This window comes from Poecile atricapillus, chromosome 2 (assembly GCF_030490865.1).
Source record: "Poecile atricapillus isolate bPoeAtr1 chromosome 2, bPoeAtr1.hap1, whole genome shotgun sequence".
Taxonomy (NCBI): domain Eukaryota; kingdom Metazoa; phylum Chordata; class Aves; order Passeriformes; family Paridae; genus Poecile; species Poecile atricapillus.
In genome coordinates, this window is record NC_081250.1 from 149,546,710 (window position 1) to 149,559,511 (window position 12,802).

The 12,802-nt window shown below is 36.7% G+C and overlaps 1 protein-coding gene across 4 annotated transcripts in view; it reads right to left on the bottom strand.

Moving 5' to 3' along the window:
* The window catches only part of TRAPPC9 (trafficking protein particle complex subunit 9), a 451,266-nt gene that overhangs the window by 385,451 nt on the left and 53,013 nt on the right, over positions 1–12,802 (bottom strand). For all 4 annotated transcript variants that reach the window (XM_058832179.1, XM_058832180.1, XM_058832181.1 and 1 more), the window contains 3 exons: positions 6,197–6,323; positions 4,495–4,627; positions 3,062–3,225 (listed from right to left, as the gene is read on the bottom strand). In XM_058832179.1, coding sequence (XP_058688162.1) covers positions 3,062–3,225; positions 4,495–4,627; positions 6,197–6,323 — 424 coding nt within the window. The remainder of the gene's footprint in view (positions 1–3,061; positions 3,226–4,494; positions 4,628–6,196; positions 6,324–12,802) is intronic.

The window sequence follows — 12,802 nt, forward strand, 5'->3', positions numbered from 1 at the left end:
CTTACCTCCAGAGGTTCTCATTAACATGACACCACTCAAAACAATGCCAGAGAAGTTGGCTTCCTCAAGGACAGTGACTGGCTATAAAGCCAACAACAGTGAAAAAAGAGAATGCTTGCCATTTACAGCCTTCAACTTTCTGCTAAAAGCTGTGGCTCCAGAAACAGAAAGTAGGGAAATGGGTCAGGCAGGCAGCAGCTGCAAGAGATTCACAAGTAACTGCCAAGACAAAAAGAACCAAAGAAAATCAGGTGTAACAAAGGTTGACTGAGAGCTCTTTGTATTTGGCTGGAATTGGCCAACAGCTTCTCATGGGCTCTTAAGCTGACTGGCAAGCTGTGGTCAGGCAAATGAAGGTGACCACCAGCTTTGAAGGAGACACCTTGAGCAGTTTGAACAGGCACATTTCAGTGAAGAATAGTACAGATGTCTTGAGACAACTTCTTAATATACTATGGACACCTGCACATGCTCTCAACTTGATGTTTAACACCAAGAGTTTGTGTTGCTGTTAGAGATGGTTTAATGTCATATCCCCATGAGTTCCATGCATGTATTCACTGACCAAACTGAGCTGCTGACATTACAAACCTTCAGCTCCCTGTTGACCACCAGAATCCCATCTCACAGTACTGTCAGCCCAGCCTCATGCATTTGTATCAATTTATGGTCATAACTAAAATGGAAGAGAGCCCATGGAAGAAGGCAAAGGTCCATCCCCAACACAAGAAAGATCTGTTGGAAAAAGTCCAGAGGAGGCCACTAAATCACAGCACCTCTGCTATGAATACAGAGAGCTGAGGTTTGTTTATCCTGGGGAAGAGAAGGCTCTGAGTAGATCCTAGAGCCCTGTCCAGTGCTTAAAGGAGCTCCAAGAGAGCTGGAGAGGTACTTTGGACAGGGCATGTAGTGACAGAACAAAGGGGAATGGCTTCAAACTGACAGAGGACAGGTTTAGCTTAAGCATTGGGAAGAAATTCTTTACTGTGAGGGTGGCAAGGCCCTGGCACAGGTTTCCCAAAGAACCTGCCCCATACCTGGAAGTGTTCAAAGCCAGGCTGGAGGGAGCAATCTGGAATAGTGGAAGGTGTCCTTGCCAATGACAGGAGAATTGGAAGTCCAAGGTCTTTAAGGTCCCCTCCCACCCAAACCATTCAGTGACTGATTCTATGATACTCTGCAACACCTCCATGCAATCACATTTGAAATAACACTGCATGCTTAATGTGGACCATTAGTTCTTCTGCCACAGACAGCTTTTTTCAGTGCTTTACATTGTTTCCACAGCACAGTAATTTAAAAAGTCACACTTAAGTCTGGGGTTTTTTTCCTCCAATAACATAGTTCATCCCAAGCACACATTCCAAATACAGGGGTGCGTTCACTTCTGTGAGACAACACAAGAAACTGAACATTCTGCTTGCCAGGACCCTGGATCACCTTAAGTCCTGCTTTCAAAAGAAGGTTAAGATGATTCCAGAGGTCCCTGACCACACAGATGTTTCTGATTGCATGATTTTGATGGCACAGTTCTCATTCTCACACTGTCAGAACAAATATCATTCAGTGCCTCTCAAAACTCACTCTACTGTTTTTCTGAGATAGGGATTTAAGTTGCATTTTTTGAGTATGCATGCTTATAGCTTACTCATCAAAAATTTTCCCTTTTCTGAGAGATAATTATCATGCCTAATAACATTTAAGACACTGTCAAATACACAAGGGAGCTCCATCGTAAACATCTTCAACAGAGAAAGAAAATACAGGATGAAGTACAATTTGAAGTTTTACTGAACTTAGAGGTGAGTCTATCAACTATTCTCCTTTTTCCCCACTGTTTTCAACAAAAGTTGTCATGGAGAGATGGTGGTTTCAAAGTTAGCATGAGTCTCTTTTTCAACATTGTGAATCCATTAACTGTAATGTTACGTACAAAATTTCTGATTAACATGTGATTCACAGGCCCATTTACTCCGCCAGTTAATACATCAATTTCTCCACCTGAGTGCTGTATTTGGCCTCTCCATTCCATAAATGCAGCCCCTGGCCCAGGAGGAGCATTTTGAAATTTCTGAAAAAAGAACAGTAAGTCATCATACGTTTCAATTCCTAAAATTATTCCTGGTAACAAGTCTCAGATCGAAAATCTATTTTGAGATGATTGGCAGCTCCTATTCTCTGAGGTTGGAGAAGGGGATACTCTGTTATAAAAAAAATCACGAGCTTGAATACTCAAATGAACAGAAATCACAAGGTATCACACTGCATTTTAATGCTCTGGCACTGACAGAATAAAACCTGCAATAAAATAAGGTACTTCTACTGTCAGTAAAGATTATGCTGCTTGTCACCTGCAGTACTTCTGTTAAGACCATTTTCATAACAATCCCTCAGAGGACAAACCAAAAAAACATACATCACAAAACAAAAGCAGGATTCACCTATCAGACTGCTTTTTAATACTAACATGGGCAGAGTATTTCAAGAGAATTAAGTGTACACAGGGGATGTGCTGTATTTCATCCAGAGCTTCAATTACTCTTTTAACTCACAATAGCTTATTTTATTTACTGCCTTGTCTTTTAAAGTCTTCTCTCCATTTTTTTCCTTACTGCTCCCTGAGTGAAATAGAAACAGGCTTACTTACTTCCACTCTCTCAAGTAGGACAACATTACTGCTAATAGTAATCCATTTAATGAACTAATCAGCATATTTAGACATAAGGAGAAAATAATTTACACACAAGATTCTTCCTCTTTACAAGTAATCGCCTCAGGATTTTTTTCCCCAAGTAACACTGAAATTAAATCTGGATTTCCAAGAAGCAGGTGACCCTTTAACACACAAATGATCCTACAATCTCCTTCATCTTTCTACATTTTCTTACATTCTCTTTCATTTCTATATTCCTACAATAAAATCAAACTGAATTATTTTAGCTCTGTAATGAGGACTATGATATTAATTCTAAACTGATCTAAAAGAAGTATAACACAAATAATCTCCCCTTTATCAGAGAAGTCAACATGATTATTTCCAAATAGAAATCAGCATACACACCCTTGGTGTTGACTGTTTTTGCTGTCACCTCCAGTTTCTCCAACGGTTCTGTTCCAATATTTTCTAATTTAATGATGAGCTGCTGTGTCTCTCCATTGTACAGCTGGACAGACACGTTAGTGGAGATTTCATCCCCTGAAGAAGGCTGAAGTGTATGAGCAGACCTACAAAATGTGACAAATAAACTCATTATGGGGTATCAAATTCACATTACGATGGAAATGTTAAAGCCGCTCCAAGTTACTGTATTCACTGTTCTTGGAAGACTCAGAAACTACTGCTGAAGACATTAGATACCATTTTCCATTCCCATTTTTAGAACCATTGAGGACAAAAATTAGTTATTTATGCATAAGGCAAGGCAGATTTCAAGCAATATAGAATACATATTCTAACTCTGAAAGTTTGTTAAACTACCTGTAAAAACTGGAAGGAAGGGGAAAGGAGAAAAAAAAGTCAAGAATAGGTCACTACAATGAGCAGGTTCAGTGGACAGTGCAGGGCATAAACCTCACAGCAATGGATCCTGGGAAAAATTCCCAGTGTGAAAAGTGAAACAGTCACTAGAAATGAACTCTTTGGAACACGAATGAGGGAAGGAGGTTACAGAACAAGACAGATGGGCAAAGGTTCCATTTTGTGCTAATGAAGAGTGGTCAGAAGGCATCAAGGATACAAGGACAGAAGTTACTGAGATTAATGACCAATAATTCCACTTCTTTTTTCAGGTATTCCTGCCATCCTTCCCTTTGATCCTGTCCTTCCTTGACACAAGACAAGCAGCCTCCACAAACAGGAACAGATTTCAGTCTTTCAGAACAGAATTGTGACGAGGACTTCAAACAAGTATTTTTTGATCATTCAGAATGTACTGTTATGTACTATTAGCATTTCAGGGCTCTGAAATTTGAGCATGTGGAGTGAAAGGGAAGAAGGAATTTCTTTTTCCCCCCTCATGTTGAGATAAACCATCATGGAATTGCATACCAAAAAGCAAAGAAAATCATGTTTTCAGTTGGTGTATAAATGTACATATACATGTATTTATTAGTGATTCTTCTTCTGTATATTCCTCTCTCTTACATGTTCCTTCTTCTGTGATAATTCATTTGAATTAACAATGATGCCTCGACTGGATTGTTAAGATAAAAACAGTGAATTCTTGGCTTGATACATCCCTCTTTGCCCAAAATCAAAGTTTTGAGCACAACAATATTGCAAAATTATTTCTGCATATTTATATGAAATTCCATGGTTTCAAGCAGTAAAACAAAAAAACTCAGGTTTGCATTCTAAAGCAAAAACACAGATTTAGATTGTGCCCTTTTTTACTGAAGCAGTGATTATACACTCACGTGGAAGAGCATTTAATCAACATGTGACTAACACTTAAATATGACCAAATAAAATCATCATTTAATTTAATTTTTCACCTTGGAAGGGAGGTGCTGATCTGCAACCTTGGCAAAGCTGGAATGACTTCAACAGTGCAGCCATTGGTCTTCACTCCTGGCAGATTGTCCAGAAGACAATCACTGAAGACTCCAAAAACTGAAGTATGATAACCTGAATTTTAGAAGAAAACACCAGTTATGTTGTGATTTTTACTGTTTTCTGGCAGGTCTAAAAGTACTAAGTTTACTGGTCTGATCTTGTCAGTGCATCTGCTACCCAAACCACCACTTTCTCTACAAGAAAGTCTTCTCAGGACACGTAACATGTACAGGACTTTCAAACCCCTGAAATAACATTTATAAATACCTGACAATGTACAAACAACACATGTTCACCTCTGCATCTGTGGCATGTAAAATAAAAGTGTAAAGACACTCTAATTTCTGCAATGCATCACAGTAACTTCTGCAGAATTCTTTACAAGATCAAGTCATAGCATGGACATCATTTTATAGCTCGTCACCAAATTCACTGGTGCACATAAAGCATGTCCACCTTCAACATATGTTCCCCTATTTCCTCAGAAAAATGTTTATAGGAAAGAATCTCAACTAGATCCAGAAGGATAGAAGAATCCTAAAGGAAACTATTAATGGAAAAAATATGCATGCATAAACACAGACACCTGCCATGAAAGACCATAACTTCTGAAAGTTCAATTTAATAGAAAAATACCTCTCTGCAGATTCCTTACCAAGCAATATTTATGAGTTATATCTGAAGGAAAATTTGATACATTGATACACAAAAAGCTGCCAAGTACAGAAACCAACTCCTCTACTTGCAATACATTTTTAGTATGTGGAACTCAAAGGAGACAACTACAGTACAAATGTTCTGAATGCTTTGATGTTATTCTGTATTTACTGAAATAGTTTCTGGGGAAAAAAAAAAACACATGAAAAATTGTTTTATGGGCAGACACAAAAGCACTTAAGAAAAACTCAGTGAGAACATAGTTTCTTCAAGTTCAAAGCCATCTTTTAGTGCTTAGCTTTACTAAAGTGGTTCTTATCCTGTATCCTAATTTTGCATTCCAGGAAGACATGTTTAAAAATGTGATTTGGAAAGATGATTCACTCCTACTACATGTTGAATCCATCCTCTCCACATATGCCTCCTTTTCTAGGTCTGCTAGCCTTTTGTAAAAGCTCTTTAATTTTCTTCCTTACTACAAACATGATTTTATTTAGTCTTATTAATGAAATGATATCTTGCCTGCAACAGGCCGTACACCCTAGCTAAATTGTTTCCACAGAAGCAATCTGCAAAAATTTCTGTAATCTTACAAGAACACGATTAATTAAGGAAAAAAAAAAAAAAACCTGAAAGATTATCTTCTGCATTCTCAAGAAAAAAGTTCAAGTAATCCTCCTCAGATGCTTTCCAAATGAAAGCATTAATAAAAGGGAGCTGGAGTTCATTATCCTCATCCTCTCACACATGAGATACTCCAAGAATGTGCTCGTTACTGCTGCTGCAACCAAGTGATTCATCAGGCTGTTTTTAATGAAGCCTGGTACAGGGAACAGATTCCCTGGTTTTCTTTCTTTTTTCTTTTACTTACTGAGGAGAATTTAGAGTGGTGAACACACACGTGGCAAACAAAGCCACACAACCCACAGGGGTGTAAAACTCAGCTTGTTCTGCCAACAGAGAGTGAGTGGAGCCATCCCTTACCATTGACAGTGATCTGCCCCGTGGTCTGGGGAACTCCAACGAGAGTCACGGGATAGAGCCCAGATTCTGCAGGGAGGGAAAGGGCAGCAGGGAGAGATTCGAATTCTACTCCAGTTGTCAAGAGACCCTGAAAAAAACACATTACACAGATAAATCCATTTATGACATACACTTACATTTTTATGCTACATACTTTTATTTTAATCCCATGCATTACATCAGCCAAACTTTTATGATTTATTCCAATTAACTCATAGCAGTTATTTTGGGGTTTAAGTTGCAGTGACTGCAGTGTGCATCCAGAATTACAGCAGGATTTATATTCAATGTGCAAACGCATCTCAGGAAGTGACCTGGGAATGATATATGAAAAACTAATAAAAATTTGTTTTTTAAAAACTAGCACAGTAAAAAAATCACCTGCATGGTGCTGTTTTGTGCCTACATTTAATTGTACCTGTGACTTTAACTTGAATATTTGATAGATTCTGAGCAGTGGAAATCAAACATCAATAGCAGATCTTGCTTAGCTTTAATTGCCTGGCCAAAATATGTTTTCTAAGAGAAAAAAAAATTAAAAAAATATTTGTATTTACAGATAACAGAGCAAGTCTAGCTTAACCATGAACCTAAACATTTCAGTGAGCTGGAATAATGCATTTATTTTGCTGAACTGATCCTCTCAAGCCTAAATGCCTGCAGTTACTCCCTCAGTGTCAGAGAAATCTTTAAGCATCCTAAATTTAAAACATGTGACAAAAAGAGAAATGAAGCAGAAAAAAAAAATCATTGAAGAAATTTCTGAACACAGTATTACTGCTCTTAGTAGACTGGGGGTTTTCTTTAAGCTTGGTTAATGAATTGAAAATGCTTGAGCATAGAATGTGCTGTTAAAAGTAAATCTGATTTTGGAAAGCATATAAATCCAAGTTACCAGTTGTTTTTCTATAGACATTTTTATTTTTGAATAAAGATGCTACACAAAGACCTCCATCAATAAAAGCAGTAAGCACGACTGGATTAAATCTCAACTCCATGTGGATGTTTCATGAAACTGAGAACTTAAAGAGGAACATACTACTCCTTTGAAGAGAGATGAAAAAACTCACGGTCTGAGCCACAGAAAAACACATAACATCCCCAAAATCTGTAAAATTTTTGTTCTAGCAATTACTTCTTTGTAGACTTGACCCTATTGAGACAACATCTAATTCACCAAAACTACTCTGGCTTTGTGCAAAGCTGCATTAGAGAAGTCTGTCCTTGAGACTGCACAAAATTCCATTTTTCCATTTTACTTGAGTTGTAAGTAAATACTCTGCCACACCCTCATTTCTACTGAATTTTCATTTTTCTCCCATTTCACATGGAGACTTCAGCTGTCAGAAACAATCCACAAAAAAGTAAAACCTAACTTTGTCTTTCTATATATTCACCACCCAGTGTATCAGAGCACTGAGACTTTCTGATTCCCACATTAATCCTTCCAGTGGGATTCACCCCACAGAAATGAGATGAACATTCTCTCTCTAACACTGATGTAGCCTCAATTTTCACCACAATTCTGCTGGTTTTGCTTTGGCTGAAGCAAGTCTTAGAACATAAATAAAAGGTGGATCCATACACTCTCCAGAACTCACTTTCAAAACTGGTACAGAAGGCTTTTAAACTTTATTTTAGTCTCAAAACCACCAATCTATCACTTGGCCTAATATTCAAATACATTTTAATTATTCAGGATTCATCTCCACTAAAAACTTTCATCCAGGACTTAAAGTCCAGCAAAATTAGTGATAAAAAACTGACAAATCTTCCAATGTCTTGTTTACTATCAACTGTATCAAATGTAAATAAACAACACTGACAGGGACCTCTAAATATTCTCTAATATGTAATGCAAACCTTGAAAACAAAGGGATTTTTTTAGAGAATAAACACAATGTAAATGCCAAAACACCTGCACTAAGCACACACTAGACCTGGACTAGAAACTGAAGAGCTTCATGTGCACTAATACAAAACCAAGAAAGCAGCAGTCAATTCCCCCAGTTTCAGAGTTCTACTGTTTGGTAAAACTTCCAAGTTTTAAAAAGTAAAGACATAAAGAAAGCATTAAAATTCACTTAAATGGGAAAAAAAATCAAGATAAAAATGAACTAGACTTCAGATTTCCAGACATAAACTGAAATCAAGATACTTACCCTTAAAACTTAGGCCACACAAGTGAGTTTTAAAAGACAGTGACATATATTAGAATGTCTGAAAGACAATTTCAAGATCGCAATTTCCTGAATTGGACAATTCTGCAATATTTGCCCAACATTGCCCTCTGGTGCCTAAAGTTTTGCAGTTTAACAGTGAAAATCTAATCAGGGCTGAAGTACTCTCACATCCATTAACTAAAATATTTCAGCCACACCACCAAAAGTAGGGAAATGTGTTAGATTTCTTTTCCTGAGAGTTTTATACATTACTTCTTAGTCATCACTTGGTAATCATTTCTCTTTCTGACCCTATATGAAAAGATCTTCCAAATCCATGGTTTCCTCCAGGGAATATATGAGTCACACAGACACAAAAATGTTTACATTTCTTTGTATTCTTATAAAACAATTTAAATTGTCTTAGAGTGAATGTATGAATGCTTTTATCACAGCATGTCTTTCAATCACTTCAAATCTTATTTTAGTTTTAGAGGAACAAAACAACTAGCATGTATATGGCAGCATTTGGGAATGCTGTTAAAATAACATGAGTATGAAACTGCTTTTTTTAGGCTTCACTTACCAATCCCAAAATGCAATCATTCTTTTTTTAAAGTAACACGACCTTCAAAGTTAACTTCCATGCTGAACATACTTGTACACCACGTTGTCAAATACTTTACACAAAAACTGTCAAATATTTATTTTAAAGGAAATTTTCCCTACTATTTCTAATACGGTTATTTTAGGCAGACCTAGATAAACACCAAACACAACTATTTTTATTCTTTTTTCCCCCTTCACCTTTCTGTGTACATTCTTGACTAATGCAGTCTTCACTAAATGTAATGCAGCAGTAAGTAAATATTCTCTCAAGAAGGCAGAAACAGCAAAAGACGTGAACTCAGGAAACAGCAGTTCATGGAAACAATGAAAACCATCATAAGCAAAGTTGTAGGATTGATTATACATTCAGATTTATCAAAATTTTAGATGCTCTTTTGAAACACCAACATAGAGATTTTGACTAATAGCACAGTTTTGAAGTTAAAAAAATAAAAAAAAGCAATGGCCATTCTTAAAGCATCATTAATCAAAATACCACACTTGATTGTGTTCAATTAAATATGGGTCCCAAACAGAAGGAGAACTACAGAACAAATACTTAATTCTTCAATAATGACTAAGTATTATAAATTACAATATTCTCATGAGTTACAGAAGCATTTTTTTGTTTCTTGCTATTAATTTATTAAATACAGTTTACACTGTCTGTAGATCTTGTAGCTTTCTTGGAACCATGCCTATATTTTCCACAGTAAGAGCAGAGAAAATGTTTTCCCTCAATACATAACATTACCTCAAAATTTCTCAGCTTTATTTTTCTTTTTGCTTTTAATAGGAAACTTGATAAACAAAGATGAAAAAGTAGCTAAAATCTTAGAGAACTTAACATTTTGCACTGCATCTTCATATATATTTTAGTAGTAGATCTCCCCAGACTGTACTATGGTTTGCTGCTTTAAGCATTTGTCTCAAAATACAAAATAAACCCACTGGAGATTTCCCAGAATTTTTTGGAATTTTTTTGGAAGGCTTGAAACACAAAGATCATTTTTTCTGCATAGAAAGCAGCAGTAATGGCAGTAACTGCAGAACAATCTGCAAAAGGGCTGGAGGCCGTCACTCACATACCTGAACAAGTCTGTACAGAAATCAATATCCCTGGCAGAAAAGGCACTTTACCAAAAAGTAGTTGCACTTATTTACAGCTGAACATCACATCTCCAGGTGACCTGGACCCCAGCAGCAGCATGGCAAGAACATTCTGTCTGATCCATCACAGCCAATTCTGGTTAGGTTCATTTTTGTCTCTCATTCTACTGATTTGAGGTACCTGCTGAGTTTTATTAAAGCCTTTGTTCTGATCAACCCCAAGATCTCTCCTACTTCACTTTATTGACTCACACAATTGGGAGAGTTAATCACTTCCATGCTCCATGATTGAACATTTTCCTTTCTCATTTTACAAACACTACTGCCTCTTTCATTGGACTGGCCTTCTAACTAAATGGACAAAACAGAAGCATTAAACAGAAAAAGACAGAAAAAGAACACAGAAATGGGGCAGGAATGAAGAATAGGTACCTAATTAGAGTCTCAAATCAAGAATATTCATGACAGGAAATTAACAGTAAAAACAACAAAGATGGTCCAAGATCCTTGAGAACAATAAAATAAAATAACAAAGAAAATCAATTGTTCAAGGTTTATCATCGGAGCAACACCAATCAAAGTCTTATGTCCACAGTCTCACATCAAGTCTAGAAATTCAATGCCTTTTACTTAAGCACACCTCAATTAACCTACATGGACTCAGCATTAATACTTCAATTAATGAAAAAGTTCAGGAAGCCTTTCCATGGGGAATCATTCCCCTTAACAACCTGTGCTCAATACTAAGTTGTTTACCATCACAACAGAAATTCAACAAACAGAAAGACACAGTAGGGAAAGTACCATGGCAAAAGCTTGGATTTATTTAACATGAAATGAGTAATTTATCAGAACAACAATTCTAAATCGAGGGAAAGGGGAAAATTTAAAAAAATAAATAAAACTGTATATTTCAGTACAGTTACACATTGGTGAATGGTGGACTATGAAAAGGACAAATTAAAATTAAACCAAGCAATGGAGAACTCAATGACGACTGGAAACAAGCATGAATGAGCAATCATCTTGCAAAGGTGAGGTTCTGAGTCAGGAGGAAAAAAGTTGTGGGGAAAAATGAGCTGAAACTGCCACTAAACCAGAGAAAAGGATACACTTGCTATGAAACTGAGTCTGTGAGAGTGAATAACCTGAAAGAATGTGACACCTGATGAGAAATCAGACAAGAAAAGGGTATGTGGACAGCAGGCATGAGTACATGTTAGTAATAAAACACACCATTTTAAAAATTAACCAGCACTCTGAATTATTAAAATGAAAACAGAAGAGTTGATTCTTATGATAAAGTAATACCTATTCCCACATTCCAGAAAGTTCATGAAAGATGAGACTGGAAAATCAGTAACTTAGGTTGGAGAGAAAGGGTAGAGGTCATCTTGTTTAGCCCAGTACTCAAAACAGGAGTAACTTTGGTGGTAGTTTAGATTTTTCATATCCTGCTCACTCAAGTTTTAAAGACCTCTAAAGACAGAGGTCTCAGTTTCTCTCTGGACAAGCAGTCCCAGTGTATGATCCCCCTCAGGCTTGGGAAAAGGGAGTTTTTATTAGGGAGGGAAGTTTCCCATGGCTCCAGCACCCTGACTCTCATCCTTACGCTGGGCACCCCTGGGAAGAGCCCAATTCAGGTTTTGCCAGCACTTTCCCATTTTGGGATTGAGCAGAGCAGTAGGAATTACCCCAGTATTCTTCTCCTCTACAGACTGAACAGCTGACAGTGTTTTTCTCATTTGGGGAGCTCCAAACTGACTTCCAAAGAAATTGTCTCTAAAATTCCAAATCAAAGGGAACAAGCACTTTCCGCAATTTGCTAAAGTCTTGATAAAGATACAAATCTACCAAAATCACTCAATTTCTCCAAGTGAGCCCACATTAGTGAAGAGCTGAATTTCTCCAAGCACTGGCTAAAGAGTTACATTGATCATTTCAATGATTTACATCTGGTTAGCAAATTAACTCCTCTTGTGCTTACCACTGGAACTGGAATTCAGTGTTAATTACAAGACAGAACTTTATCACAACAGTAAAGAGAAGTATTGGTGGTACTACAATTAATTTGCTCAGGAAATGGATGTTCTGCAGATCTATGCAAATAACTGCATTCCAAGTTCTTGAGTGCATGTAAGCACTCAGAAGGAATTTCTTCATTAAGAATTTTTCCAAGTTTTATAAATATATAATGACATCATTACTTACACAATACAAATTAGACTGTAAATCAAAATGCTCTTAATCAATTAATTCCCACAGAGACCATTCTGATGTGCAGCTTTACGACTTCTATTTCTATTGATCCCTAAAAAATTTGAATACTTCTGTGAGGGTGAGAGAAAATGCTGCTGGAGAAATAATTTTATTGTGCTATAAAAACAAAACCTTTGGGCACGTTCACTCCCATGGAAAAACACTTTATTATATGTGGTTTATTATCAGTAATTTAGATCAACTTGTTTGAGTAGACAATGCAGTAGACATATCAATAAAAACAAAACCCAAACAAAAATCATGAGCAAATAAATGTGCACTGATTCAATTAGCTTGACAGAACAAAGCGCTCTAAGAGAGGTAATTTATATTTAAAGCAATACTAAAGGTAAAAATATTTAACATAAAGGAAAACTCTGGACTAGGACTGAGTGGGTATTAACTTGTTCTGGCAGGTACAGAACTT